At 40.5% G+C, this 27,800-nt stretch overlaps 1 protein-coding gene across 1 annotated transcript; it reads left to right on the top strand.

Annotated features, from left to right (window-relative positions):
• The first annotated feature begins 105 nt into the window (after positions 1-105).
• On the top strand, positions 106-27,800 carry LOC307157464 (uncharacterized protein). Its single transcript, XM_079869375.1, has 5 exons — positions 106-165; positions 845-1,134; positions 20,244-20,324; positions 20,666-20,767; positions 26,646-27,800. Exons 2-5 carry the CDS (start codon positions 870-872, stop codon positions 27,494-27,496), a joined length of 1,299 nt encoding a protein of 432 aa, XP_079725501.1. The 5' UTR covers positions 106-165; positions 845-869; the 3' UTR covers positions 27,497-27,800.

The following is a 27,800-nucleotide window of genomic DNA, read 5'->3' as shown; positions in this document are numbered from 1 at the left end:
AATATTTCACAAAGAATTCAACTCAATTTTCCTGACATCTATTTTACTATATTTTGCACTTTCGTCGTTCTTGCGTGTGAGCAGGGCTTTTATTTTGTTGTGGTCTGGTGACGTCATATGGCCGCGTCCCCGCTCGTGCATCTGTTGTGGTTCAGCTGAAGAAAGGTTTGTCTTTTTAAACATTTCAAGTTTTTAAACATTGCTATATGAATTATTCATCATTAAATTATTATAATTATAATGAAATATAATAATTATAAATAATTATAATGCTTTATTTAACATTAATGAGCGCTATTTCTGTCAACAAAGCTTACATGAGTTATTGAAAAGGTGCGTCTCATTTCGCTCCCAATATCGTGAACGAGTTTATTGTAAACACGAATTCGGTCAATGGAAAATATTAATTAAAATTTTCTTCGAATCAATGATTAACAAATTAATTCAGTGATTCGAATCGCCGCACGCTGACGACACATGCTGTTCAAAACAGTGTAAATGCAACACACACACACACACACACACACACAAAAACACAAAGACAACAGACAAACCAACTGCTAATGTTTTCTTTAAAGTGGAATCTTTTAAGTGATCTACAAATCAAATATGAAATATAATTTGTGTTATTTTAATAATTTGTAGTGTTAGTTTTGAAAGTTTTTGGCTGATTAGGTGATTTAAGTCCATTAACTCTCACTTCTGACTGACTCAACACTGAACTACTGAACTAGAGCTGATTGAGACACAGAGGTTTAGTGTGGATTTATTTTTCGTTTTAGTTATGTATGTTTCTTCCTGTTAATTATTCTCATCTTAAACTTAACAAATTCTCCAAACACAGAAAAAGTGACACAGCGACTGAGATTATGAAGATGCCATTTCTTAAAGAGGAGAGTGAAGAAATGAAGATTGAAGAAACATTAAGAATGAAACAAGAAGATACTGATGAACAAACTAAGATGGTGTTTATTAAAGAGGAGAGTGAAGACATGAAGACTGAAGAAACATTCAGAGTGAAACAAGAAGATACTGAGGAAGAAACTAAGATGTTGTTTATTAAAGAAGAGAGTGAAGACATGAAGATTGAAGAAACATTCAGAATGAAACATGAAGATACTGAGGAACAAACAGGTTGGTTTAATTATTCTCAAAGCTGCATGATCTGTTAATGTTCTAATATTTTTTAATTTAAAAGGTTTTCTGGTATGTCTGAGTTTTTGGGGTTACCATTGTGCTGACGAGTAGAGCCTGTGGTTCGGTTGATGATTGGCCGGAAAACCATTAAAGTCCCACTCCGATCATATTTTGAGCTATTTTTAAACATTCTCAGTGGTCTTTAAATTATGATTATGCCATTTTTAGCCAAAATCACAAAACCTGTGCCGTTTTCTGGGACTTCGCTTCAGCAGAGCGGCAGTAGCTCATTAGCAATTCGCCTCTGGGTTGTGGGCGGAGCCGTTGGCACGGAGACGACCCTCCCCCTCGTCTCCCCGTTGCCGAGAGCTCTGTCTTTACGCTAGCTCTCCCGCTAGCTTACACCCCCAACCGAATCCGAAGTTAATCAAAGTTATCACCGATCATTATTTCACTCCGAGACGTCGCGGTAAAAAACAGCTCGACTTCGCATCGATATTTCATCCCTCCCACAGTGATCAATCAGGACATATTTAGTATCAGTGGATTGCTCGGAATTTCGGGAATATTAAGATGCTACTGTCACCGCTCTATCTGAAAAACTGACTGACTCTCTCACGAGTGATGGGCTTGACACACGAGGGGACAAACGACTGCGACAGGCAAAACTCGTCGCCACCCGGCGTGTGCAAGTCTACTTGAACGAGCGTGGAATTTCACATGCACGAATGTCGCCTGTTGCTTGGCTGGAGGAGGCTGGCTGCCCTCTCTCATTATGTAATGATGTAATTACTGACGGGATCAGTCTGTGTTCTCCAAACTTTAGTTTTGACGGTGTAAGGCGGCGCTCACATATCGCGCATAAAAACGCGTCGAAAACGCTAGGCGCGCCGCGTTCTCCTTTTTCCAAAGCGCTCGAGGTGGTTGCGCTTCGGAGGCGTCTGTCGTTGCTAAGCTTGGTTGTTGTCACGTGACCTGCGGTGCGCTTGCGGCATTCTGAAAAGTTGAGATGTTTTTATCTCGATGCGGCGCGGACGCGCTTGGAAAAAACGAGCGCGTCGCACCGCGACCGCGTCGCTTCCATTATGAGCGCGCATACCGCGCGGCTACATTTGAAATAACGAACTTGCGCGCGCAAAAGACGCGATATGTGAGCAGGCCCTAAAGTGACTTATTTGTTACAGTATGTGTTCCAATTTCAGCGCCACTATCGGAGCTCTGTTCACAATGACATGCAACGGCTTGTGTGTGTGTATCTGACCCTGCTGCTGAGTAAAATTAAACACAAAACACAACTTCAAAAAAGCCCCTGTAAAACGCATTACATTACATTACATTATAATCTACATCGCTTTAACACAGATGAAGTTAAGTTAACAGAGAGTTGCCACATTATGCAGCACTGGCGTTTTTGCCCGGTAGAGGCAGAGGGGAATATGAGCTTGTGGCCCCGCCCAGTGGAGTTACTACGTCACAACTCCAGTCTATTTTAGCCAGCATTTTAGCGTCTGCTACTGATTCACAGCCATTTGAATGCAGAAATACTCAGAAATACAACTTTGAGCTTATTTTTCTCAAGATGTGTCCTCTAACATCAGAAAAATGCCACAAGAACATGTTAACACCTAGAAAAACATGATTTTCATCGGAGTGGGTCTTTAAGGCCATATTTACTATATTTTAAAAGTAATGACTGTGCACTCCTCAGCACAGATATAGTCTCTTGACTAATTACTTTAATACATGGGTCAATGATATGGCGTGTCAATTCTGGTGTCCAAGTATTCATAATATTATTATTTTTTTTAAATGTACTTCATTAAGTGACTCAAATTCCCCCTCTTTAACTATTCATGTGAGCATTTATTATAAATAATTAATCTTTAAAGAACTATTGAGCTCAAAAGTCCTAAAATGTCTTTCCGGGTAACTGTCCCGGCTTAAAATCTGAATATAAAAATGTAAAAAATATAAATAAATGCATTTAAAATCTAATTGAGCATAATTGCATTGATGTTTTCAACGACACCTACAAATATAGTGATAATACTAAGCTTATTTAAATTTTTATGACAGAAAGACTTTTGTCTCCAAATTGTGATTTCTCTAATGTCAGTCCTAGATAACAGACATCAATGGCCATTTTATACCATAATGCATTTTGGTATGTCATGTGACATAATATTGTATCAAAAAGAAGACCCTGAAGGAGCACCAGAACATGTGCAAAGGTCAGGAAGCGTCTCTTAAAATGTTGATATTTCGACCTTTTCAGTCACTGGTGCACTTTGTAGCAATATCATGTCCTTTTGGATAACACTAATAAAACATTTACAATGTTTTTACATTAAAAAACAATCTATTTGATCTAAAAGATTACCTTAAGCGAGGATAGCTAAGTTGTAGATTTCCATAGGTGGTTAAGTTAGTGCCTGATTATAAAGAAAAAATATTTGTTTTGTCATTCCTGGATAACATATCATTCTTGGATAACAAAAAACCTCTGTTAGCCAGGACATGTCATCCGTTATCCAGAATGACATATGCACAACAATCTAGTTTTTAATTAACATTTGTAAACTTTTAGGCATAGTTATTATAGTTATATTATTAAAATTAACATTTACATAATTGTATGTTTTTTTGCCATATTTTTGCTGTCATTCATCTTGATTTCATATGATTCAATGAGTCACATGGGTCTTTATCATTGAATTGAATTTTGTAATGTTAATGGTCAAATCATGAATAATGTAATAAAATGTATTAATATATCAACATTTTATTAAAGCTTTAGTATAGCTTCTGGTGTTTTAAGGTCAATTCTGTCCTTCCTGTCTAATAAAGAGAGGCAGAGACAGTTCAGAGCCAGGATAAACGCAGATGAAGAAGCTAGGGCTGAGTATTTTGGACAAAAGAGAGCAAGGTATTATAGTGATGACTCGGTGGAGTGATAATGTCAAGTCAAGTCAAGTCATCTTCATTTATATAGCGCTTTTAACAATGTAGATTGTTTCAAAGCAGCTTTACAGAGATAAACGTATAATTTATGGTAACAGAGATTGTTTTGGCTTTATAGCGGTTCTTTAGTAAAGTTATTTTCCAGCTAAGGTTAGTTATGATTGATTCGCTTCCGTCGCAACAATCATTTGTTATTAAATTAGGGGCCGCTAAGACGACACAATTCTCTCTACATAGACTTTAAACGCGAACCTGTGAGAAACGCTGATGGCGTTCACATGCGCATTAAGAATTGGTTCTATAGTTATGTGCGTTTGAATATATGTACGCAGGTTTGTAATTCCCTACAAACCAAGCCTAAACAAAGTACTGTTGTTTCCTTATAATTTTTGATACAGAATTTTATTTTATTTTATTAATTCGGGGTAGATACGCGAATTGAGTTTCCCGACAACGCTTTATCTGTAGAGTGGTAAAGGGATTTTCCATAGGGAGAGACTAGTTTGCACTTCAGCACTGCGTTGTCATCGGGTCCAGGCGAAGGTCCTTCATCAGATCTGGATACGGCCTGGATCCGGCAGGCTGCGTTAAAACCTCGGGATAAACAAAGACACTAAAATTAGCGTAGATGCCATTCTTCTTATGATGTAACGAGTACATCAGGATTTATGGGAAGTGTTCCCGTTTCCAGCTGACCTAATCTATGCAGCCTAATATTGAATTATAGAAGTCTATAATGTAGCCTATTATGTGAAAGCTAGGTCAAAGAGATGTGTTTTTAGTCTAGCTTTGAACTGACAGAGTGTGTCTGCTTCCCGGACAATGGTAGGAAGGCTGTTCCAAAATTTTGGTGCTAAATAGGAAAAGGATCTACCGCCAGCAGTCGATTTTGATATTCTAGGTATTATCAACTGGCCGGAATTTTGAGATCGCAATAGATGTGAAGGACTATAATGCGTTAAGAGCTCGCTCAAGTACTGCGCAGCTAAACCATTTAGTGATTTGTACGTGATCAGCAATATTTTAAAATTGATGCGATGTTTAATAGGGAGCCAGTGCAGTTTTGACAGAACCGGGCTAATATAGTCATACTTCCTGGTTCTGGTAAGAACTCGAGCTGCTGCGTTTTGAACTAGCTGTAGTTTGTTTATTAAGCGTGCAGGGCAACCACCCAGTAGAGCATTACAATAATCTAGCCTTGAGGTCATGAACGCATGAACTAATTGTTCCGCATTTGTCAATGAGAGCATATGACGTAATTTAGATATATTTTTAAGATGGAAAAATGCAGTTTTACAGATACTAGACACGTGACTTTCAAATGAAAGATTGGTATCAAAGAGCACACCCAGGTTCCTAACCGACGACGAAGACTTAACAGAGCAGCCATCAAGTGTTAGACAGTATTCTAGGTTATTACGTGAGGAAGTTTTTTGTCCAATAATTAGAAACGCTGTTTTTTTAGAATTTAGAAGTAGCAAATTACGAGTCATCCAATTTTTTATATCCGCTATGCATTCCGTTAATTTTCTGAATTGGTAAGTTTCATTAGGTTTTGAAGAAATATAGAGCTGAGTATCGTCGGCATAACAGTGAAAGGTAATGCCATGTTTCCTAATGATATCTCCTAATGGTAACATGTACAGAGTGAACAGCAGCGGTCCTAGTACTGAGCCTTGTGGTACGCCATACTGAACTTGCGATCAATGAGACATCTCTTCATTTACTGCTACAAACTGATAACGGTCAGATAAGTATGATTTAAACCATGCTAGTGCAATTCCACTAATGCCAACATAGTTTTCGAGTCTATTTAAAAGAATGTTGTGGTCGATAGTATCAAATGCAGCACTAAGATCGAGTAACACTAATAGAGAGACACAACCACGATCGGATGATAAGAGCAAATCATTTGTGACTCTAACGAGAGCAGTCTCAGTACTATGGTACGGTCTAAATCCTGACTGAAAATCCTCGCAGATATCATTTCTTTCAAGAAAGGAACACAGTTGTGAAGATACTGCTTTTTCTAATATCTTTGACAGAAAAGGTAGATTCGAGATCGGCCTGTAATTGACTAATTCTGTAGGATCAAGTTGCGGTTTTTTAAAAAGCGGTTTAATCATAGCCAGCTTAAAGGTTTTTGGTACGTATCCTAGAGACAAAGATGAATTAATGATATTAAGAAGAGGATCTATGACCTCTGGAAGCATCTCTTTCAGTAGCTTAGTCGGTATAGGGTCTAACATACATGTTGTAGATTTAAATTCTTCCTCTTCTATAGCAACGAACGAATCAAATTTTTCCTCCGGGAGACTACAATGCACTTATAAGTGAAGAAGTTCATGAAGTCATTACTGCTGTGTTGCTTGGAAACTTCGGTGCTTGAAGCTTTCTTTTTCGTTAGTTTAGCCACCGTTTCAAATAAATACCTAGGAATATGTTTATTTTCTTCTAATAGGGTTGAAAAATAAGCAGATCTAGCAGCTTTTAAGGCCTCTCTGTAAGCAAACGAGCTCTCTTTCCATGAAATGCGAAATACCTCTAGTTTTGTTTTCTTCCAGTTGCGCTCCATTTTTCTGGCCTGAGTGTGCTCGTTGTACCACGGCGTTGGACTATTTTCTTTAATCTTCTTTAAGCGCAACGGAGCAACTGTGTCTAAAGTGCTGGAAAAGAGAGAGTTAAAAGTTTCTGTTGCAATATCAAGTTCTTCTAAGCTATCCGGGATGCTAAGATGATGAAACTGATCAGGAAGATTATTAATAAAGCAATCTTTAGTGGCAGAAGTGATAGGTCTAACATATTTGAAACACGGAGTCGGCTTTGCAGCCTTGGCTAAATGAAGTTTACACGAGACTAGATAATGATCTGAGATGTCATCGCTCTGCTGCAGAATTTCAACGGCATCAACATCTATTCCGTGTGATAATATTAGATCTAGAGTATGATTACAACGATGAGTAGGTCCTGACACGTGTTGTCTAACTCCAATTGAGTTTACAATGTCTTTAAATGCCAATCCCAATGCATCTTTTTCATTATCGATGTATATATTAAAATCACCAACAATTAGTACTTTATCTGCAGTCAATATTAATTCTGATAGAAAGTCCGCAAATTCTTTGATAAAATCTTTATGGTGCCCTGGTGGGCTGTATACAGTAGCCAGCACAAATCTCAAACGTGATTTATCATTTATACTATATATTTTTACATTAAGTACTAACACTTCAAAAGAATTATATTTAAAACTTGATTTCTTAGTGGTTTTGAAAATATTACTATAGATTACAGCAACACCACCCCCTTTGCGTTTAAGACGAGGCTCATGTTTATAACAGTAATCTTGCGGGGTGGACTCATTTAAAGTAATGTAATCGTTTGGTTTTAGCCAGGTTTCTGTCAAACACAGCACATCTAGGTTATTATCTGAAATCATATCGTTAACAACGAGTGCTTTTGAAGTAAGCGATCGAATATTCAGCAACCCAAGCTTTAGCATTTGCTCATCTGTCTTATAGCTGTTTTTTATTTGTTGAACATCAATTAAATTTTTAACCTTAGATGGGTTTAAACGTTTTTTAGATTTTCCAAATTCGGGGAACAGACACAGTCTCTATATCAGGGGTGGGGAACGTCCGGCCCGCAAAACAGTTTGATGCGGCCCACGAGTCAATTTCTCCCCCCCCCCAAAAAAAAAAACGTCAGAAACAAAAATCTCAGCAATTACTTTTCCGTACGTCCGTAACCGGCCCGCAAAACAGTTTGATGCGGCCCGCGAGTCAATTTCTCCCCCCCCCCCAAAAAAAAAAACGTCAGAAACAAAAATCTCAGCAATTACTTTTCCGTACGTCCGTAACCGGCCCGCAAAACAGTTTGATGCGGCCCGCGAGTCAATTTCTCCCCCCAAAAAAACAAAAAAACGTCAGAAACAAAAATCTCAGCAATTACTTTTCCTGTGATAGAAAACACAAAATATGCAAAGTGGCAAGCAGCACGAGTCCACGAGCCGTGAGAGCAGGGCGAGGCCAGTAGCGCGAGTGTTATGCGCGCCACACTGGTTTCAAGTTTCTCACGGTCACGGATGAGCCGCGGGGGCGCGCGCGCTGCACCGGTTTCAAGTTTCTCACTGATTATCAGCTTCGGGGCGCATAAAAGGATCGGAACGAAGACAGCGGAGGACCAGGCATGGACTTTACTTTGTGTGTGTGTGTGTGTGTGCGTGTGGTAGTCGTCCACGAGGGGCTGCTGCATTTACATTCGTTTTGTCATTTGCGTATTAAAGTGGAATAAGTGGCCGACAGCAAGTACAATGTGTGGCCGACTAAAAGTGGAATGAGTGGCTGATTAAAAGAGGAATGAGTCTGTGCTGATTTAGTGGAAAGAGTTGAGCCCAAGCTGTGGAAAGTATTATTGTGTGACTGTTTTTGTGCTGTAACGAGGCCGCTATGGTGAATGCGCTGCCTGCGCACCTTTTGTTTTGTTTATAGTTTTGAGTTTCCAATAAAACGTACGAGTCCCAGACCCAGTCACGCCGACCCTGTCTTCTTCCTTCCAAACACTGAACCTCATTACCAGAGGCGGAAAATTGAAATTTAATTGAACTGATTTAATAGTGCCAAAAACATTGATTAACTCAAAAAAGAAAAAAGTTGCTGAAACCAATATTTAATGCTAAAAAGTTTACATCTATGCAAAATAATCCTTGAAAGATTTCTCATTTAAGGCCATTCCTGTTTGGAATATGTGATTGTGTATTGTCAACAATAAGCAGAAACATTTTGCATTTCCATTTTGTAGTGTGGATCCTTCATTTCAACATTTATTCTCATTCTCATGTTTAAGAATCTGTTATCTTGACAAATAATTTATGCTACTGCCCACTGACATGCTTTTAAAGCTATTGTTATCAAAAAAATTTGGCCTTCAAACACCTTAAAATGTACATATGTAGGTCCAAGAAATCAAAATTTTCTCGGGGGAGCATGCCCCCGAACCCCCCTAACTACATCACATTTGAATGTGTGTGTCTGTGTGGTAATATGGGCTGGTGTGGCAACAGTGCCAGGACTGGATTTTTTAACCAGTCTGCTCCCCTGCATATAGGCCTAAAATATACATTATTCTCTGTATCGAATCATGTTATCTTGTTACCCACCCCCAGCCCTTGATGTTTCGGGCTCAGCCCATGATGTTTTTAAAACCTAGAAACGCCCCTGCTCATTACAATGGCCCTTAAAGAATGTTAAAAATTGTAAATGGCCCTTGATAGGAAAAAGGTTCCCCACCCCTGCTCTATATGATGATAGCTAGGTGAAAGAGTCTCTATGTGATGGGATTTATCTGACCTGGGTGACGTGAGGCCGCTAGCAGACGGTTGGTTAAGCCAGTCTGTCTGCTTCCTGACCTGAGCCCCAGATTGTCATGTTTGAGCTCTAAGACTATGTGCCATATTACTAGAGAGAAGAGCAGCACCATCCCAGGAGGGATGAATACCATCTCTTTTCAACAGGTCAGGTTTGCCCCAAAAACTTTTCCAATTGTCTATAAATTCTATATTATGTTGCGGACACCACTTAGACAGCCAACCGTTAAGCGAACACAATCTACTAACTATCTCATCACTCCTGCGAACAGGAAGGGGGCCAGAGCAAATTACAGTGCTTGACATCGTACTTGCGAGTTCACACACCTCTTTAATATTAATTTTGGTGATCTCCGACTGGCGGAGTCGAACATCATTAGTGCCGACGTGAATAATGATCTTAGAGAATTTACGATTAGCATTAGCCAGCACTTTTAAATTTGCTTTGATGTCAGGCGCTCTGGCTCCCGGCAAACATGTGACTATGGTGGTTGGTGTCTCTATTTTCACGTTCCGTGTAATAGAATCGCCAATAACTAGGGCACAATCAATCTCAGTGGGTGTTTCACTGAGCGGGGCAAATCGATTTGTTATGGTAATCGGAACGGAAGAGTGGTTTTTTGATCCGCGACTAGAGCGTTCCCTCACTGTCACCCATTTGCCCGGCTGCGCAGGCACTAATTCAGCTGGAACCGCACCATGTAAAGAGTTCACTATGCTAGGCGCATCCAAAATAGTATCTGAAGCTCTAGCACTCTTACTATCCTCAATTAAATTTTGGATGCGTGTTTCTAGTTCTGAAATCTTCTCTGTCAGCCTAACTGTCTCCTTGCATTTATCACATATAAATCCTATATTGCCAACAGAGAAGGCTATGCTAAACATGTGACATGAAGTGCAGGTGACAATAACAGGACAAGACATTACTCACCGTGTTTGTTGAGTGATTCTTACTCACCTGAGCTTTTATGAACTCAAAGGCGCGAGAGAAAAATAAATAAATAAAAATAGCTGAGCGCACGGGTGGCCAGTTAACAGGCTAGCGAATTACTAGCGTGTTGTGCTATTAGTAACGGAAGCTAGTGATGTCAGGTTAATCTGAGATGTTGGGTAAGCTGTATTTAGTAGTAGTATAAACAACTAGAAATTGTAGTAAATGATGGTTCAAAACAAGGAAATACGAGGCTAAAACGGAGCTTACAGCACCGAAGCAAACACACTCACAGCAGGCAGCGAGGCAGACAGGAGCAATCGATCAGTGAGCCATGTATCAGTAACAAGTAAACTTGAAATATTAATCGAAATAGGTTCACACTCCTATAAACATTCCTATAATCTAAACGCGTAATACTTATGTGCATGCCATCAGCGTTCTCACAGGTTCACGTTTTTAAAGTTTTCGCAGAGAGAACTTAAGGGTTTTCTGTTAGAACGGTGTCGTGTTAGCAGCCCCTAAGTTAATAACTAATGATCTTTGCGACGAAAGTGAATCAATCAAAACTTAACTTTAGCTGGACAATAACTTTATTCTAGAGCTGCTATAAAGCCAAAACAATCTCTGTTACTTCAATTTCCTATTATCACTGTAAAGCTGCTTTGGAACAATCTAAATTGTTAAAAGCGCTATATAAATGAAGGTGACTTGACTTGACTCGACTCATTTGCAATAAGCCTAAGGGCCCTATCTTGCACCCAGCACAATTGACTTTGTACATCGATGCATGTATCATTCCTATTTTGCACCCGACGCACAGCGGACTTTTCCCTCCACAGACGCACGTCGGTAAATTAGGGAATCAACTTGCGCTCCCGGGGGCGGTTCAACGAAAAGAGGAGGCGTGTTCCGGCGCAAACGTTCCCTGATGTTATTTTGCAGTTTCAGAAAACAAATTCCGCCACTGACCAGGAAAAACCTAGTCTAAAGTCAGTGGTGCGTTCAGATGCTATTTTAAGGGCGCATGCTTGGCCATAATGTAGTGTGTGCACAACGCACACACGCTTTGCTTCTCTACTCTACACAGACGCAGCAGTTGCCATTTTTGCAAACCATACATAATTACAAGGAAAAATATTACAACACGAGGGAAATCATTGTTGTGTCCATGAAGATGTGAAAAAATAAGCATAAATCTAGCTTACACATTTAGTAAAATTATTGTACGCCTGTTTAACCGAAGCTAATTTGGGTGGGTTTCTCCCATACCCATACAATGTCACTTCTCAGTGTTTTACGGCCCTGACGAGAACGTCAGCCATAACACCTGTAGCCATAACACTGTTACCACCTCTGCTCTTCCTCATGCCTACATTCCCACCCTTTATCCCCCCCCCCCATCCCATCCCATACCATACCACCACCACCACCATCCCATGGACTCTGCAGCGATATCATCCTGACTGAAGCATTAAATTAAATAGATTCAGTCTTTCACCGTTGTTTGAGCAGTTTTTATGGCATACATTGATTTTTCATTTCATTGCTGTATGAAGTAAATTTAGAATAATGTTTTGATTATTGTTTTAATGTTTATCAAAAGTGAGTTGCCACGAACACTGAGTTAATTAAAGAAAAACAGCTGACCTGCAACTTCAGATATAGGGTGTTTTAATCAGTAGTGTTCATATGGATGTGTGTGGATAAAACTTTTGAGAACACATTCCGATGAAACTTGAGCATATGACATGGATCCAAGAGCACATGGACTTTTTGTGTGTGATCCTCAGGATGGAGAAAGTAAGGTCTCATGTCCATGAAGCACAAGTTAGCACCAAGCTCCCTGATCATTGCTATGTTTTGGGAGGGTCCATCACGCGTCAAGGAAACAACCCTAACTCCGATTGCATGAAGCCTAACAAGGCTCTCTCGGATGATGCTTGCTCTCTCTGTTCCTGCCATGCTGTTGATAAGAAAGTAAGCAATGGGAATCTTCCAAGACTCATTGATTGCAACAACCATGAGGACCAGTGCTTGTGTTGCCACAACATTTTCTATCTCCCCACTGCCGATGTCAACATAGACATGAATTTGGTCCCCACCAAACTCAGTTTGCTTATGAATGTACATTTCATCCATCATCAATGAGCAAACTGTCTTTACCAACTTTCTTGTGCTCAGCAACATGACTTTTTAAAGCTGTGAATGAAGCAACAGTAAATCCAGGATCTGCAGAGATGCTACTGTACCATTTCCGTATGGTCTGAGGATGAGGCAAAGCCAAGAGAAACTTCTCTCTCACATAGTCATAGGCCTTTGGAGAGTAGAAGTGCAGTGTAGTTGCGAATTGCTTCATGTTTTCGGAAAACACTGACTTTTTCTTCTTTTGGATTCTCTGAAATATCTCCCGGGGAACATCATCCAGACTTTCAAGAAAAGAGGCACATTCACTTGAAATTATAAGTTTCTTCTGAAGCACTTTGATTACACCTTTCAAGGAATAAACTCTTGCCTTTAGTCTCCTTGTCTGTTGCCTTTTCAACCTCAGCTTTTTGCGAGCTACACATAGCTTGTCCTTTACCTCATAAGCTTTCCTTTTAATTGTTTTCGGAGACTCTGGAATATAGTAGCAGTGATCACTCGAAGAACCAAAGTGTGATTGTTTTCCACTCCGATTTGTGTGTTGAACGCTACCCAAACCAAAATCCTCACACACATTCGCTGTCAGAGCAATGTCATCATGCACGACATCTTGAGCAACAAAGGCCTGTTCAGATGTGTCTTCCATCATCATGACATTGCTCTGATTGACAGCATGGCTGTTGGCACTCCTATTGTCTACATATGCAACCTCCTCATTACTATTTACAGCTGAAATAGGGATGCCACTTACCACCTCATCAATACTTACCAAGTGTCTTCTTTTTGGCTGTTGTTCTTTGCCTTTGGAGAAAGAGGAAATGGTAGGCGCAGCGGTGTCCTTCAGGCATGTCCTTACCTAATAAAAAATACAAGAAGCATAAAAAATATGACATTATTGGTCATATTGGCTGTTATTGGCTGTAAATGGCTGTTATTCATAACAGAGATGTATGCGTGTAACGATCACCAGCTGGAGCTGCCCTTGTGAGCCACCAGAGGGCAGTCCACATCAGACTATCATATTCACTCACTAACTACATTTCCCATAACTCACTGCCCGGACTCATCATCACTTATCACTGATCACATTCACCTGTACCTCATTCACTGATTGCATTCACCTGTCTCATCCTGTTAGTCTGTCTATATATACCTTGTTCATTCATTCACTCACCGCGAAGTCTTGTTAAGTGTTACACTGCATTTCTGAGCGTTTCCCTGGTTTTCTTGTTTCTTGGTTTTTGATATCTTGCCCTGTTCCCTGGATTACTCTCTTGCCTCTGGTCCCTGGATTACTCTCTTGCCTCTGGTCCCTGCCTGTTTTGTTTGTTTTGTTTGTTTCTTTGTTTTGACTACCTGCCTGTGTATGACCCTAGCCTGTACTTTGGATTATGCCACTGGATTGCCCCAGCCAATAAAGCTGCATTTGGATCTCCTACTTTGTGTCTCTGAGCAGTACGTGACAGAAGACTTCGCCACACTTCAGATCCAGCAGCTATGACCTCCTGTAATACAGCAGTACGGATCTCACCTGATCTTCCCAGTATGAGCCGGGAGTTCGCTGGACAGATCGCGGCCTTAGCCCTGGATAGCCTCGATCTGTTCCAGTACACCTGGGTTTTTTTTCCTCTCGCTGCCTCTTGCTCTCTGGGTGACGAGGCTATTAAGTTATGTTACCGGCTGGGGGCTAAGGAGGTCGACCCGAGGGAGCTCCCCGATCTCTCTGGTCTGGATTGGAGAGAGGCACTCTCCAGATGTCTGGAGAGCTTCCTTCCGTGGCACCCCAGTCCAGCTAAGCCTGCACTTCACGCCAGCCCAGAGCCCTCTTCACTGCTGGTCCCGTCCAGCACAGAGCCCTCTTCACCGCTGGTCCCGTCCAGCACAGAGCCCTCTTCACCGCTGGTCCCGTCCAGCACAGAGCCCTCTTCACCGCTGCTTCCGTCCAGCACAGAGCCTTCACTGCTGGTCCCGTCCAGCACAGAGCCCTCTTCACCGCTGGTTCCGTCCAGCACAGAGCCTTCACTGCTGGTCCCGTCCAGCACAGAGCCTTCACTGCTGGTCCCGCCCAGCTCAGAGCCCTCTTCGCCGCTGGTCCCGCCCAGCTCAGAGCCCTCTTCGCCGCTGGTTCCGTCCAGCTCAGAGCCCTCTTCGCCGCTGGTTCTGTCCAGCTCAGAGCCCTCTTCGCCGCTGGTTCTGTCCAGCTCAAAGCCTTCTTCATCGCTGGTCCTAACCAGCTCAGAGCCCTCTTCGCCGCTGGTTCTGTCCAGCTCAGAGCCCTCTTCGCCGCTGGTTCTGTCCAGCTCAAAGCCCTCTTCGCCGCTGGTCCTACCCAGCTCAAAGCCCTCGCCGCCGCTGGTCCCGTCAAGCTCAGAGTGCGCTTCTGCTGATCCAGAGACTGTTCACGTCACTTCTGCCGATCCAGAGACTGTTCACGTCACTTTTGCCGATCCAGAGACTGAGCTTCACATCACTTCTGCCGATCCAGAGACTGAGCTTCACGTCACTTCTGCTGATCCAGAGACTGTTCACGTCACTTTTGCCGATCCAGAGACTGAGCTTCACGTCACTTCTGCCGATCCAGAGACTGAGCTTCACGTCACTTCTGCCGATCCAGAGACTGAGCTTCACGTCACTTCTGCCGATCCAGAGACTGAGCTTCACGTCACTTCTGCCGATCCAGAGACTGAGCTTTACGTCACTTCTGCCGATCCAGAGACTGAGCTTCACGTCACTTCTGCCGATCCAGAGACTGAGCTTCACGTCACTTCTGCCGATCCAGAGACTGAGCTTCACGTCACGTCCGCCCGTCAAGTGTCTCGTCCCGCCGAGACTGAATCTGTTCCTGAGCCTGAAACTGATCCGGATACTGAGCTTGAATCTGTTCCTCTTCCTCTTTCTGCGCCTGTGTCTCCAGACACGATGACCTCCGCCACCGAACCAGTATCTCAGGACAAGATGGCCGACTCCACGCCTGTGTCTTCGGACAAGATGGCCAACTCCACGCCTGTGTCCACGGACAAGATGGCCGACTCCACGCCTGTGTCTTCGGACAAGATGGCCGACTCCACGCCTGTGTCTTCGGACAAGATGGCCGACTCCACGCCTGTGTCTTCGGACAAGATGGCCGACTCCACGCCTGTGTCTTCGGACAAGATGGCCGACTCCACGCCTGTGTCTTCGGACAAGATGGCCGACTCCACGCCTGTGTCTTCGGACAAGATGGCCACCGCCGAGCCAGTGTTTCAGGACAAGATGGTCTCCGCTGAGCCGGTGTCTGTTCCTGTTCCTGAGCCGGTGTCTGTTCCTGTACCTGAGCCGGTGTCTGTTCCTGTCCTTGAGCCGGTGTTTGTTCCTGTGTCTGTTCCTGTTCCTCAGCCGGTGTCTGTTCCTGTCCTTGAGCCGGTGTCTGTTCCTGTCCCTGTGTCTGTTCCTGTTCCTGAGCCGGTGTCTGTTCCTGTGCCCTGGCCGCCTGAAGGGTCGTCTCCTCCCTGGTCGCCTGAAGGGTCGTCTCCTCCCTGGTCGCCTGAAGGGTCGTCCCCTCCCTGGCCGCCTGCACAGCCTGCTCCGCCCTGGCCGCCTGCACAGCCTGCTCCGCCCTGGCCGCCTGCACAGCCTGCTCCGCCCTGGCCGCCTGCACAGCCTGATCCGCCCTGGCCGCCTGCACAGCCTGCTCCGCCTGCAGAGCCTGCTCCGCCCTGGACGCCTGCACAGCCTGCTCCGCCCTGGACGCCTGCACAGCCTGCTCCGCCCTGGACGCCTGCACAGCCTGCTCCGCCCTGGACGCCTGCACAGCCTGCTCCGCCCTGGTCGCCTGCACAGCCTGCTCCGCCCTGGCCTTCCGCCCTGCCGGAGTCTTCAGGTCCCCTTCCGCTGCACGGGCCTGGCCCTCCGTCCCGCCCCCGGGTCCGCCTCCGCTCCACCTCCCTCCTGGACACTTTTAGGAGCGTCTGGAATCCGCTCCTTAAAGGGGGGGCTATGTAACGATCACCAGCTGGAGCTGCCCTTGTGAGCCACCAGAGGGCAGTCCACATCAGACTATCATATTCACTCACTAACTACATTTCCCATAACTCACTGCCCGGACTCATCATCACTTATCACTGATCACATTCACCTGTACCTCATTCACTGATTGCATTCACCTGTCTCATCCTGTTAGTCTGTCTATATATACCTTGTTCATTCATTCACTCACCGCGAAGTCTTGTTAAGTGTTACACTGCATTTCTGAGCGTTTCCCTGGTTTTCTTGTTTCTTGGTTTTTGATATCTTGCCCTGTTCCCTGGATTACTCTCTTGCCTCTGGTCCCTGGATTACTCTCTTGCCTCTGGTCCCTGCCTGTTTTGTTTGTTTTGTTTGTTTCTTTGTTTTGACTACCTGCCTGTGTATGACCCTAGCCTGTACTTTGGATTATGCCACTGGATTGCCCCAGCCAATAAAGCTGCATTTGGATCTCCTACTTTGTGTCTCTGAGCAGTACGTGACAATGCGTTTGTTTCATTATTCGGTCTAACACTAGTATGAATGTACAGATTACATTTTAAAATTATTATTGCTATTAAAAGAATATGTAACTGTTCACAATAACTGTCACTACGGAATCATTATGTGTTCCGCTGTCTCGCTTGGAGAATAATTTTTCAAACATGAATTTCATAGAGAGAATTTTTTTATTAAATTTTTTTATTTTATGGTATTTGCATAAAAGGTAGGGCTGCACAATATATCGAAATATTGCAAATGTATATATAGCGATATGCATACCACAACAGCTTGCAATAACTGGGGTCATGAACAAAAGACAAAGAGAAAATAACTCACTGCTCTTGGCTAAATATCGCATTATTTAATGAGTTATCACATATCGCATTTTTCTTCAATATCGTGTAGCCCTAAATGCACTGAAATGTAAAGGTTGGCAAAAAGTGGTCGAGTTGCTTGATTGGTAAAATCTTCACTCGGGTTTTTGCATCGGTGAAAACACTAAACTTAACTGGTGTGTCACTAATTTCACCTTAACAGTGACCTAATCAAATATTTAGTAATATAATGTAAATGAATGTATGTTGGTCAATACTTCACCAATTTCAACCAATATGTTGCTTGACTCTTTGTAAGGTATGAAACGTTCTGTTGTTTCTTGTTGAGCATCCACTGGTCCAGCCTGAGATGATCTAGATCACCTAAAGGAAAACTTTACACAAATAAATAGATAGTTATATCCTTCACAGACTACTTTACATGCAAACAATAGAACTTAAATTACTACAGTGTTCAAAAGGTTGTAATAAATGTATTTTAGCTTAAAGGGCACCTATTATGCCCCTTTTTAGAAGATGTAATATTGGTCTTGGGTGTCCCCAGAATGCATTTGTGAAGTTTCAGCACAAAATACGCCACAGTTCATTTATTATAACCATTTGAAAATGTCATTTTTGGGGCCTGTTTTAAAAAGAGCTGTTTTGTGTGTACCACTTTAAATGTAAATGAGCTGCATATCCCCGCCCTGCTGCTGGACCTAGATGATGAAGAGAGTCCGGCACAGAATAAACACGAATGAGAATGGACTAAACGTATCGGAATGGTTATTTGATACATTTCTGTACTTACAAAGTTTTAATCGCATCCCTTTTGCCATTATGGATGTGCAACACACACACACACACACACACACACACACACACACACACACGAACTGTGATAACGTTCGCGCAATTTTTTTAAACTACACACACACACACTACTGTGAAGTACAAACGAATTTTTTATTTATTTCTTAAGGGGAGGGAGATAGACGTTTATATAGCCTACTGTCTATGGAGATAGAGCAGACCTTAATTTATTTACATTTGTAAATGCTGCAAAAAATGCCTACGTGACATAAAACTGTCTGACGTTGTTTGTTGAGACATCCTATGACGACGACAATAAATAGCTTTAGACGCATTTGTTGTTGAACTTGCTGACATCGATTGAAATGACTATTTGCTCAAAAATCATAAAATACACTTACTTTTTCTGGAGGTGACGTTGGATCGCGAACTGTAGGCAACGATCCACACTCTAGGATTAACTTTGACCCTCGTTCACTAAACACTAAACAGTCAGTCAGAAAATGAATCTCGTATTTAGGAAGTTTAAGTGGTGCCTTTTCTTCATAAATAAAATCCATCCGCTGCGTTTTCAGTGGCTCTGATGTCAGTGAAGACTAGTATGTCCATTCTTACATCCCACAACAGAACACCTACACTTCTTAGGAGACATTACCGGCTGTCGTTGATGGAGGATGCAGATCACCGAGGGCGGGGTCTATGCCAAAACCAGATGTCAATCAAATCACGTCGGTGGGGCTTAGCTCATTTCTACGTCACAATGAGGAAAATCTAGAACAGGGCGTTCTGAGACAGTGCTTATGATTTATTGAGATAGTAAAAAAACTACTGGGTGGATTTTTATCATTCTAGGGTGGTTTTGCTCACACACTGCCAACACACATTTATGTTCAAACACCATGTAAAAGTGAATTTTGCATAATAGGTGCCCTTTAAAAATTTGTGGCGGACATCACAGTCCTCATTCTGTTTCGTTGTACTGTCTATTGAGTAATTACAGGCTTATTTCCTACACATATCTTTGAGGACATGTCAAAAAATACTTCCAATATAGTCAGTGTTAGTAAATGTTGCGCTATTTATGAAATGCAGGCGTAACATTATATGAAAACGTTTCAGACGTTTTATACAGTCTATGGTTTCAGCCTACAGCTAATCACAGTCTGTTGGATTCTGGAGTGTAATAAAGTTTTAAATTCAATTATAAATAATGAATAAATTAAATTATATTAGAATTTCACTCATGGAAAAAATGGAGTCCAAGCTTCTTGGACGGTCTGTTAATACAATTAACCCTACAGCAAGACATTATAATTGTGAAAAAATCACAAACACGGCAGAGATGCCATTGTGATTAGTGGCTGGAATTTATTTATTTTTACAGTCAATTAGCTGAGGTAACGTGACGGCTAACAGACAGCGGCCAAACGGCTAATGATGACTAATGACCACAGCAGCAGGAATTCACCTGTCACTCAAAAGTGGACACACCCTTAATTATGCAGAAATTTAAGGCTTAATATAATTTAAACGGATGAGTTCTAAAACAATTCACCCCCTCGCAGTTGTCATGCAGGGCAAAATTAGCTGTATAGACCAAAGCCACTTTTTGCTCCAGGCTGTAAACATGTTTTTTTTATGCTGTAAAGTTGGGCATTTCAACATGGGGGAGATGCAGATTTGACTCACTTTTGCAGCCAGCCTCAAGCGGCCAGTTGATGAATTGCCGTTTAATTCACTTAATTAAAGGGAGGTTGCCGCTTGGCCCAAACTTTTGATTTAAAAGACGCCGGTGTATCTTTGATTTGTTGTCGGTCCACCATTATGCTTGTATTTCTTCTTCGTTGTGAATTACAATTTCCATTCATCTGACCATCTGCAATATGGGAAGCGCCACCACAAGAAGCCTGGGTGTATTGCTGCTGCGGTAAGCCAAAGTGGGAAAACTCCACAGTGTGGGTATATGAATTTGGATCTTTTGTATGCCTAAAAAAATAACGATACTTGGTGCCAGTGTCGTTAACGTCTCGCGGCCGGAAATATCGCGATAAATCGGCATATCGATTTTTTTTTTGCTTTGTCCCACCTCTAGTGTGGAAGAAGACCAACACTCCAAAGGGGGACCAAATTGCAGTCAAGAGAGTTTCTGAGATGACACCATCCACAACACGAGGTTTGTAATAAGTTTGTTGATGTTGCGTGGTTTTAATTATTTTCTTAACTACGCAATGTAATGTGGTTTAAAGCTATTGCTAATAAGATTAATCATATTTATAAAATTATTCTAACACACTCACAGTGTGATGTAGTGCAGGTGAAAAATCATGATCGTAAGCTTTATAACCATGTTTAAAGTGAGGCTGAGGTGTACACTGATTTTTTTAAAAGCTTTGATTGTGTGCCATAAATGAATGATCATAATAAAAGGCTGGTAAATTGAGATATTACCATCACTTGAAATGATCTTAAATACTATTACTAATTTTTATAACCAGTTTTATACTATTATTTCAGCTGGCATCAAAAGACCTGTCACCCAGGAGGACAAAGAATGGGCTCATGCATCCTTGTTGCAACTTGGGCGTTTTACTGGGATGGGGTGGATTTTGAGTCCAGGTAAGATTTTTTAACTTTTGTACTTTCATGTTAGGGCTGCACGATTAATCGCAATAAAACCGCATGCGATATGGCAAAGGCTGCGATTATTTTTGTGCGCAGCTTGTCAGTGGAGTGCGGCTGATTGGTGGTAAATACTGCCCCATTTGAACGCCAGAGGGCACTCTCATGCAAACAAGATAAATATGCCCCGCTGCAGAAGTACAATGATGCGCATCATTCCAGGAAATCCCTATCGCTGTAGCTGAATAAACAGAAGATTGAAACGCTTTGATTAAACATGACTTATAAATACACGACTGCCTTATTCTGTGTAAGAAGGCACATCATCTCACAGAAGGATGCTCAACTGTCGTTATGAAGTTAGTTTGGAGTAAATGCATGTTATTAAATGTTGCATATTATTAAAAAGAGGTTCATAAATGCTTCTCATGTTTTGGAAAGATGTTTGATGCGTGTTGTTTTTTCAAATGCACGTTATAAGTGACTCAAACTCACAGTGCTTTCAGATGGAGCAGCGTTTACAGAGCCGTACATCAATGACAAGCTGTGCATAAAAAATAATTGCAGCCTTTGCGATTTTAAAATCACGATAAGCCATCTCGATTTAAGTGCGATTACATGTAAATTGCGATTAATCGTGCAGCCCTATTTCATGTACCCTTAAAATGAGCAGAAACATCACAATTACTCTACAGTAAACCAATGACAATTTAGCTAGGGTTTTGTCATCCAACCCTTAATAATTTTGTAAAATGTTATATTTAATAATTTCTCAAAATTTGAACCAGGGGTTTCAAACTGTGTAATATAGTTAAAAACTAACATTACATAATTTTGGCTCATGAAAAATGTGGTTAACTACACATATGTATGTATGTAAACCATTGCTTTCATTTCAAATGTATTTTGTATACACTATGTGGCTAATTATGTACTTCACAACTTGTGCCTAACTTTAATTCTAGACTCTCCCAATCAAGACATTTGATGGGCTGGTGACCAGCCCAGGTTTTGTCCTAGCTGACAAACTCGAAACTACTGGCATCAGATCCAGGGAAACCTACACCTTACCGGAGCTAACAGCTGTCACCTCCTCTTGACCTTGTCCTTCTGTCAGTGCTCAAAGACCCTACCATGGGCTGTTAATATTGACACTCGGGAAATATTTTATAAAGATTGTTTCCTACCATACATTCTCTCACAGTTGTAAGAACTGTAAAACTTTTTAAATTCAAAATAGTGTTTATGTATGTACTGACAAGTTGATATGTCGGTCAGTGTTAATTTTCTCTGTTGCAGCTAATTGAACTTGAAGTCTCCCCGTTGTATTCTTGTTTACCTTGATTATTTATATTTCTTTAGTCTGTAAGGGTTCACTGATCAAAACGTTTTGTCCAAAACATTTTTTTTTTACTGTAAATGCTCATAGTACCCTGCATTCATAAGCTGTACTGTTGTCCTTTAAATAAGCTGAGTTATAATAAATGAGTATTTGGCATTTCACACAATCAAGGCAATTTTACTTATTATACAAGTTTGTAGGCCTTTCATGCTACTCACACAGAACTTATAACAGATAATTAAATGTGTATTAGAATATGGTAACAAAAAAACTATATAGTTATTTATATATATATATATATATATATATATATATATATATATATATATATATATATATATATATAATTTTTCAATTCAATTCAAAATTGCTTTATTGGCATGACTGTACATATTACAATATTGCCAAAGCTTGGAACACATAGAATAATTATAAAGTATAAAATTATAAAGTACAAAATAATAAAATATTATAATATAACTTGAATCTAAATGTAAAACTTAAATTAATTGTACAATATATATTTGCTAGTAGTGGAACGGATCACCAAATTCACGGTTCAGATCATTTACGGGTTTTGAGCCACGGATCGGATAATTTTTTCGGATCAGCACAAAAAAAAAATTATATACATACATACATACATAACGTTTCTCTTTCTGTGCGCACACAGATAACGTGCGAGTTCCGTTGTTGTTTGAATACGTAAATTGGCAAGACAAAACACGTCCAAATTATAAACTTTCACTCTATGTAGGTAAAGTTTAGCAGTTAATCCGCGAATCACATGCGTGCCGAACCGCGGGGCCTTATCTGTACGGATTAACTGCAATCCGTTCCACCCCTAATATATACAGACATATGTATTACACCCTGTAACCTGTTTTGTGACTTTTTAAATTCGATTTCTGCAAGCAAATATGCAGAAATTCATGTATGTACAACACAGTTAACTCACAAATTTGCAAACACCCATTCTCCGTGAAATTGGATAAGACACACACACATGCACTTTAAGTATCTTGTTTATATTTTTTATATTATACTTTCCAACTGGTATGGAATGCGAAACAATTTCAGTCGCTGAATTGAACGCTCCACATGTATCCTAGCTCTTGAGATTAATCTGTTATTGTTCACTTCCTCCTGTGTAAACTGTCCATTGACAAGGAAAGACGGGATGTTCAGGGAACATTTTTCTTGCTACGAAACCTACTCACATCTTCGGCTTGTCTATAGATTGTTGCCAAAGCTAACGTTAACTAGTTAGCCTTAGGTAGCTAGTTTCATCTTAACTAGGCGGGACAGAACACGACCTGACAACTGAAACATGATGCGAGATTTGGGTTTATAGCAACAAACAACATATAAAACCCATAGACTACATAAGCCTTTTTCTCAAAGGGCCGGTTTCGCTTTGGTTACGTTTCTTCATTCGTTTAAGATTTAAGGACACAGCACTGCGGCATGGTAAAAACACGAGTGAAAGCAGTAGGTAGGTAGAGAGGACCCGAAAACACTATTATCGGAGAGTGGTTATGTCACGACTTAACCAGATTGCAATGGTGAGGCTCCTTTAAGAGGCCAAAGACTGGGAAGGGCCTTCATGTTTTTCCCCCGGGGGGTGAAGGTGTGTTTTCCATCGGTATTCCGGTACTGGCAGGGGTGTTTAATTGCACAACAGTAATATTGAGTATATAGAAGTAAGTGAGACATATAAAAAACATATTTATTTTACTTTGAACAGCACACAAAATTTTCTACAGTTTGGTATAAGACATACAAAATGTGTGTCCATTGTCTTGGACAAATGATTCAGAATCCATTCAGAATCCTTTTATAAGAAATTGAAGGTCTTGGTTTTACCTTGAGCAAGAGTCTGCATTTTGTCCACTGTCTTGCACATTCAAAAAATGTAGTCCTTTCAGCTTTCCTGTTTTTAATTTTTTTTGTAATAACAATAAAAATAAGGAATTTTGTTACTATTTTTAGGAAAATCGAAATCCTTTATTTGAACTGGTCCCCTTTTGACAAAGCTGCATCTTTGCTGGTCAGTTATTTTCTCAGGCCAAAGCACTGGGTCATCGGAAAGCATGATTTCGCTTACCACCGAATCGTGGGGCGGGGGCTGGGTATCAGAGACAGGGCAACTCATCTCCGGTGACAGGTGCGGGCGCAGCTTGCTTAGTGGGCGGCCGCAACATGGTTGGGTCTTCCTCCTCTTCAGATGTTTCATTTAGATTTTTGGGCTAAAAAAAAGTTGTAATCTTTGGCAAACTTTCAGTATTTGATTTCTTATGTTTTTAAGCACCGCTTGGATACGATAAAAATGAAAAATATCAGTCTATAAATGTGTTTTATGTTTTAGATGTGGGAAATACATGCGTTACGGAAGTGACAAAAAAAGACAAGGTTTTAGGAGACAACATATTTTGTAGACTTTTCTGTGAATTACAATGCAACTGTGTCTACCGAGTGGAAAAGGGTTGGCTCATCACAGAACATAACTTTCTTTTTTCAGAAGAAAAATCTGTGTTACGGACGTAACAGTTCTGAAAGCGGAATTTATCCGACTATGGAAACGCATATAAAATGTTTTACAAAGATAAATCTAGTAATATTTCAAGAAGGTATTTCGAGAAAGTTTCAAGTTAACTGCATTAATAATAATGCTATAAACGTAATCTTTAAAACATTACGGACGTGACAGAGGACTAAAGCGTTGTGACTTCATAAATCTTGCCCTTATAAATCCAAAAATCATTGATGTTTAGATGAAGTGAGTATTTATTTTTCAGGCAGGTCTCTATTTTTCTACAAAATGTTTACTGTTGACAAATAAAAAGATGGGTGGCCTTTGATCTCTCTTTTGAAACCATGAAATATAGTTAGATGAAATTTATATTAAAGCACATTAATTCAGTAAAATACAGACCTAAATGCAAAACATAAATAGGGTTTCATTCTTTTGGTAAAAACTTTATTTTTTCATGGCAAGGTGTTGACATTTGCATGAACTGCGCGTTTGCAAAATGCAGCCGCAATACTACTGGCCAGGTCCTTGGTACCCTGTCTTGAGATCATCGCATTGGTTATCAGTTCCTTATATAATTAATTTTAAGACTCTAATCTTTGTTTTTAAATCTTTGCATGGTACAGCCCCTCCATACATTGCTGATCTTATTCATGTTCATTGTCATGAGTCAAAGAGAAAATTTTACGATCTAATACGCAAAATCTCCTACACGTTCCTCAATCGAAACTAAAGTCCAGAGGTGCATAAAATAATAGGAACATAATATAAGAAACAGTTTATCAGAGTACATGAGACAATCATCATCGTTGAATGAATTTAAGAAACATTTAAAAACATATATTTTTTCGTCAACCAAAATTTTATTAGTCAGTTAGTCGCAGGAAAAAAAAAAACTTGTGGCAGTCACGGAGAGAATGGCGTTTTTTTGTGGTAATTACAGTGTGTCGACCTCAAGCCTATGGCTTGCAAACATGCAAGTAGCAACTTTACATGGTCACTCACTCTAACGTTAACCTATAAATGTGCGCTAATATTAGGCACATATCCGTGTTTGTGCGGAGTCAAGTCAAGTCAAGTTTATTTATATAGCGCTTTTCACAATACAGATTGTATCAAAGCAGCTTCACAGTATTAAATTAAAATAATACATCAATGTTTGTTTCTAGTGGAAAACGTCCACGTTTGGTAATGCTGATCAATAGTATTGTATAATAGTATCAATAGGAGTGTGGAAGATAAAGTATAGTCCACTGTGGAGATGGCGAATCAGCATCATCAACTTCATCTTTGCAGCGACACAGAGACAGAAAACACTAGTTTATTAATAAATAATTAAAATGTGTCCTTGCTATTGTTGCTGATGCTTAGCCGTCAAACTTTATGAGTGCGCTTGAGCTCGGAATATAGACTCTATAATATGACGCCTGTATTAAACGCTCATTATGGTTTAGGATTCTCCTCAGTAGGCTATTAAGTAATTAAGCAAATATAAACATGCGATTAGTTGAGTAATGACTTGAATGAACGACTGCTAGTCGACTAGAAAATCTTCAGTCAGGGTCCTAATTTTTTTACATTAGCTTTTGATCAGGTATGAGCGTTGTGGTATTGTCACTATAGCTACTCGTCTGAGATGTCCTTGAATGGTGTGTTTTGATGTTTTACATTTGTGGTTATTAATTTCTGTGATTCATTTTATTTTATTACATTGTACAGCACTGTGGTCAACTATGTTGTTTTATTTTGTGCTTTATAAATAATATCGGATTGGATAACTGCCAGCTTGAAATTATTTGAGACATGTCATAAACAAAGCAAAGAATAAACAATATTTCCAATAGGTTCTGAGATTACAGGTAACGCCTCTTTTATTAGCTTTGTGGGTATAGGATCTAATGTTGTAGGGTACATGTTGTTGGTTTTGATGCTTTACATGACTAAATGTGTTAATTGTCTGTTAGTGGCATTAAACTTGTAATTGTCTCTTTTCGCCTTAGACCTGATGCTGCTGAAAGAGGAGAGTGAAGTACTAGATGAAATGGAAAAAGACCAGAATGAGAAACATCATGATTTCACCACTGAAGAAAAATTTAGTTGCTCACAGACTGAAAATTCATCCTCACAAAAAAGAGCTTTTAAGACAGAAACTATAAGTTACTTCAACTGCCAGGAGTGTGGACAGAGTTTTACTAAAAAAGCAAACCTTAAAATCCACATGAACATTCACACCGGTGAGAAGCCATTTACCTGCCTTCAGTGTGGAAAGAGTTTCACTCAAAAGGGAAGCTTTAACAGGCACATGAGAATTCACACTGGAGTGAAGCCTTACACCTGCCACCAGTGCGGAAAGGGCTTCACAGCAGAACTGAACTTAAGATGTCACATGAACCTTCACACTGGAGAGAAGCCATACACATGTGATCAGTGTGGAAAGAGTTTCAGACATAAAGTAACCCTTAATAACCACAGGAGGATTCATTCAAGAGATAACTGTTTTATATGTCATCAGTGTGGAATGAGTTTCACAGACAGCAATCACCTTAAGAATCATGTATTAACTCACACTGGAGAGAAACCTTTCATGTGCCATTATTGTGGAAAGACTTGCTCAAACCAAACAAGCCTGAAAACTCACGTGAGAATTCACACTGGAGAAAAGCCTTTCACCTGCCGTCAGTGTGGAAAGAGTTTCACAGTTAAATTAAGCCTTGAGAGGCACATAAGAGTTCACACTGGGGAGAAGCCTTTCAAGTGTCTTCAGTGTAAAAAGAGTTTCACATATCAAAAAGACCTGAAGCGTCATTTGCAAACTCATCCTGTAAATACATTGCAGTGTACTTCAGTGTGACAAAAGGTTTAGAAAAAGGAACCATTTCGGTCCGTGTATGTTGCATTAATTAGTTTTTTTTTCTATGTAATATTGAAAATATAAAAATCAAAAATTGGCACATTTATTAAAAAAATTGTATCTTTCTCTTTTCTTTTAAAAAAACGGAGGGAGAAAACAGCTTGATTTTATGTTTTTAGGTTCAGGGGTAGAAATGGATAAACGGCTTGAAAATTCGATTTCCACATGTACATGAAACGCCCCTTTCCGCTGATTGGTCAACCGAAGATCAGCCCGTTCTGCTCATGAAATAAATAAAATCCAT

The sequence above is a fragment of the Squalius cephalus genome, assembly GCF_949319135.1.
Source record: "Squalius cephalus genome assembly, chromosome: 4".
NCBI lineage: Eukaryota > Metazoa > Chordata > Actinopteri > Cypriniformes > Leuciscidae > Squalius > Squalius cephalus.
Note: the sequence above shows the minus strand (reverse complement) of the source record. Positions and strands in the feature narration are given on the sequence as shown.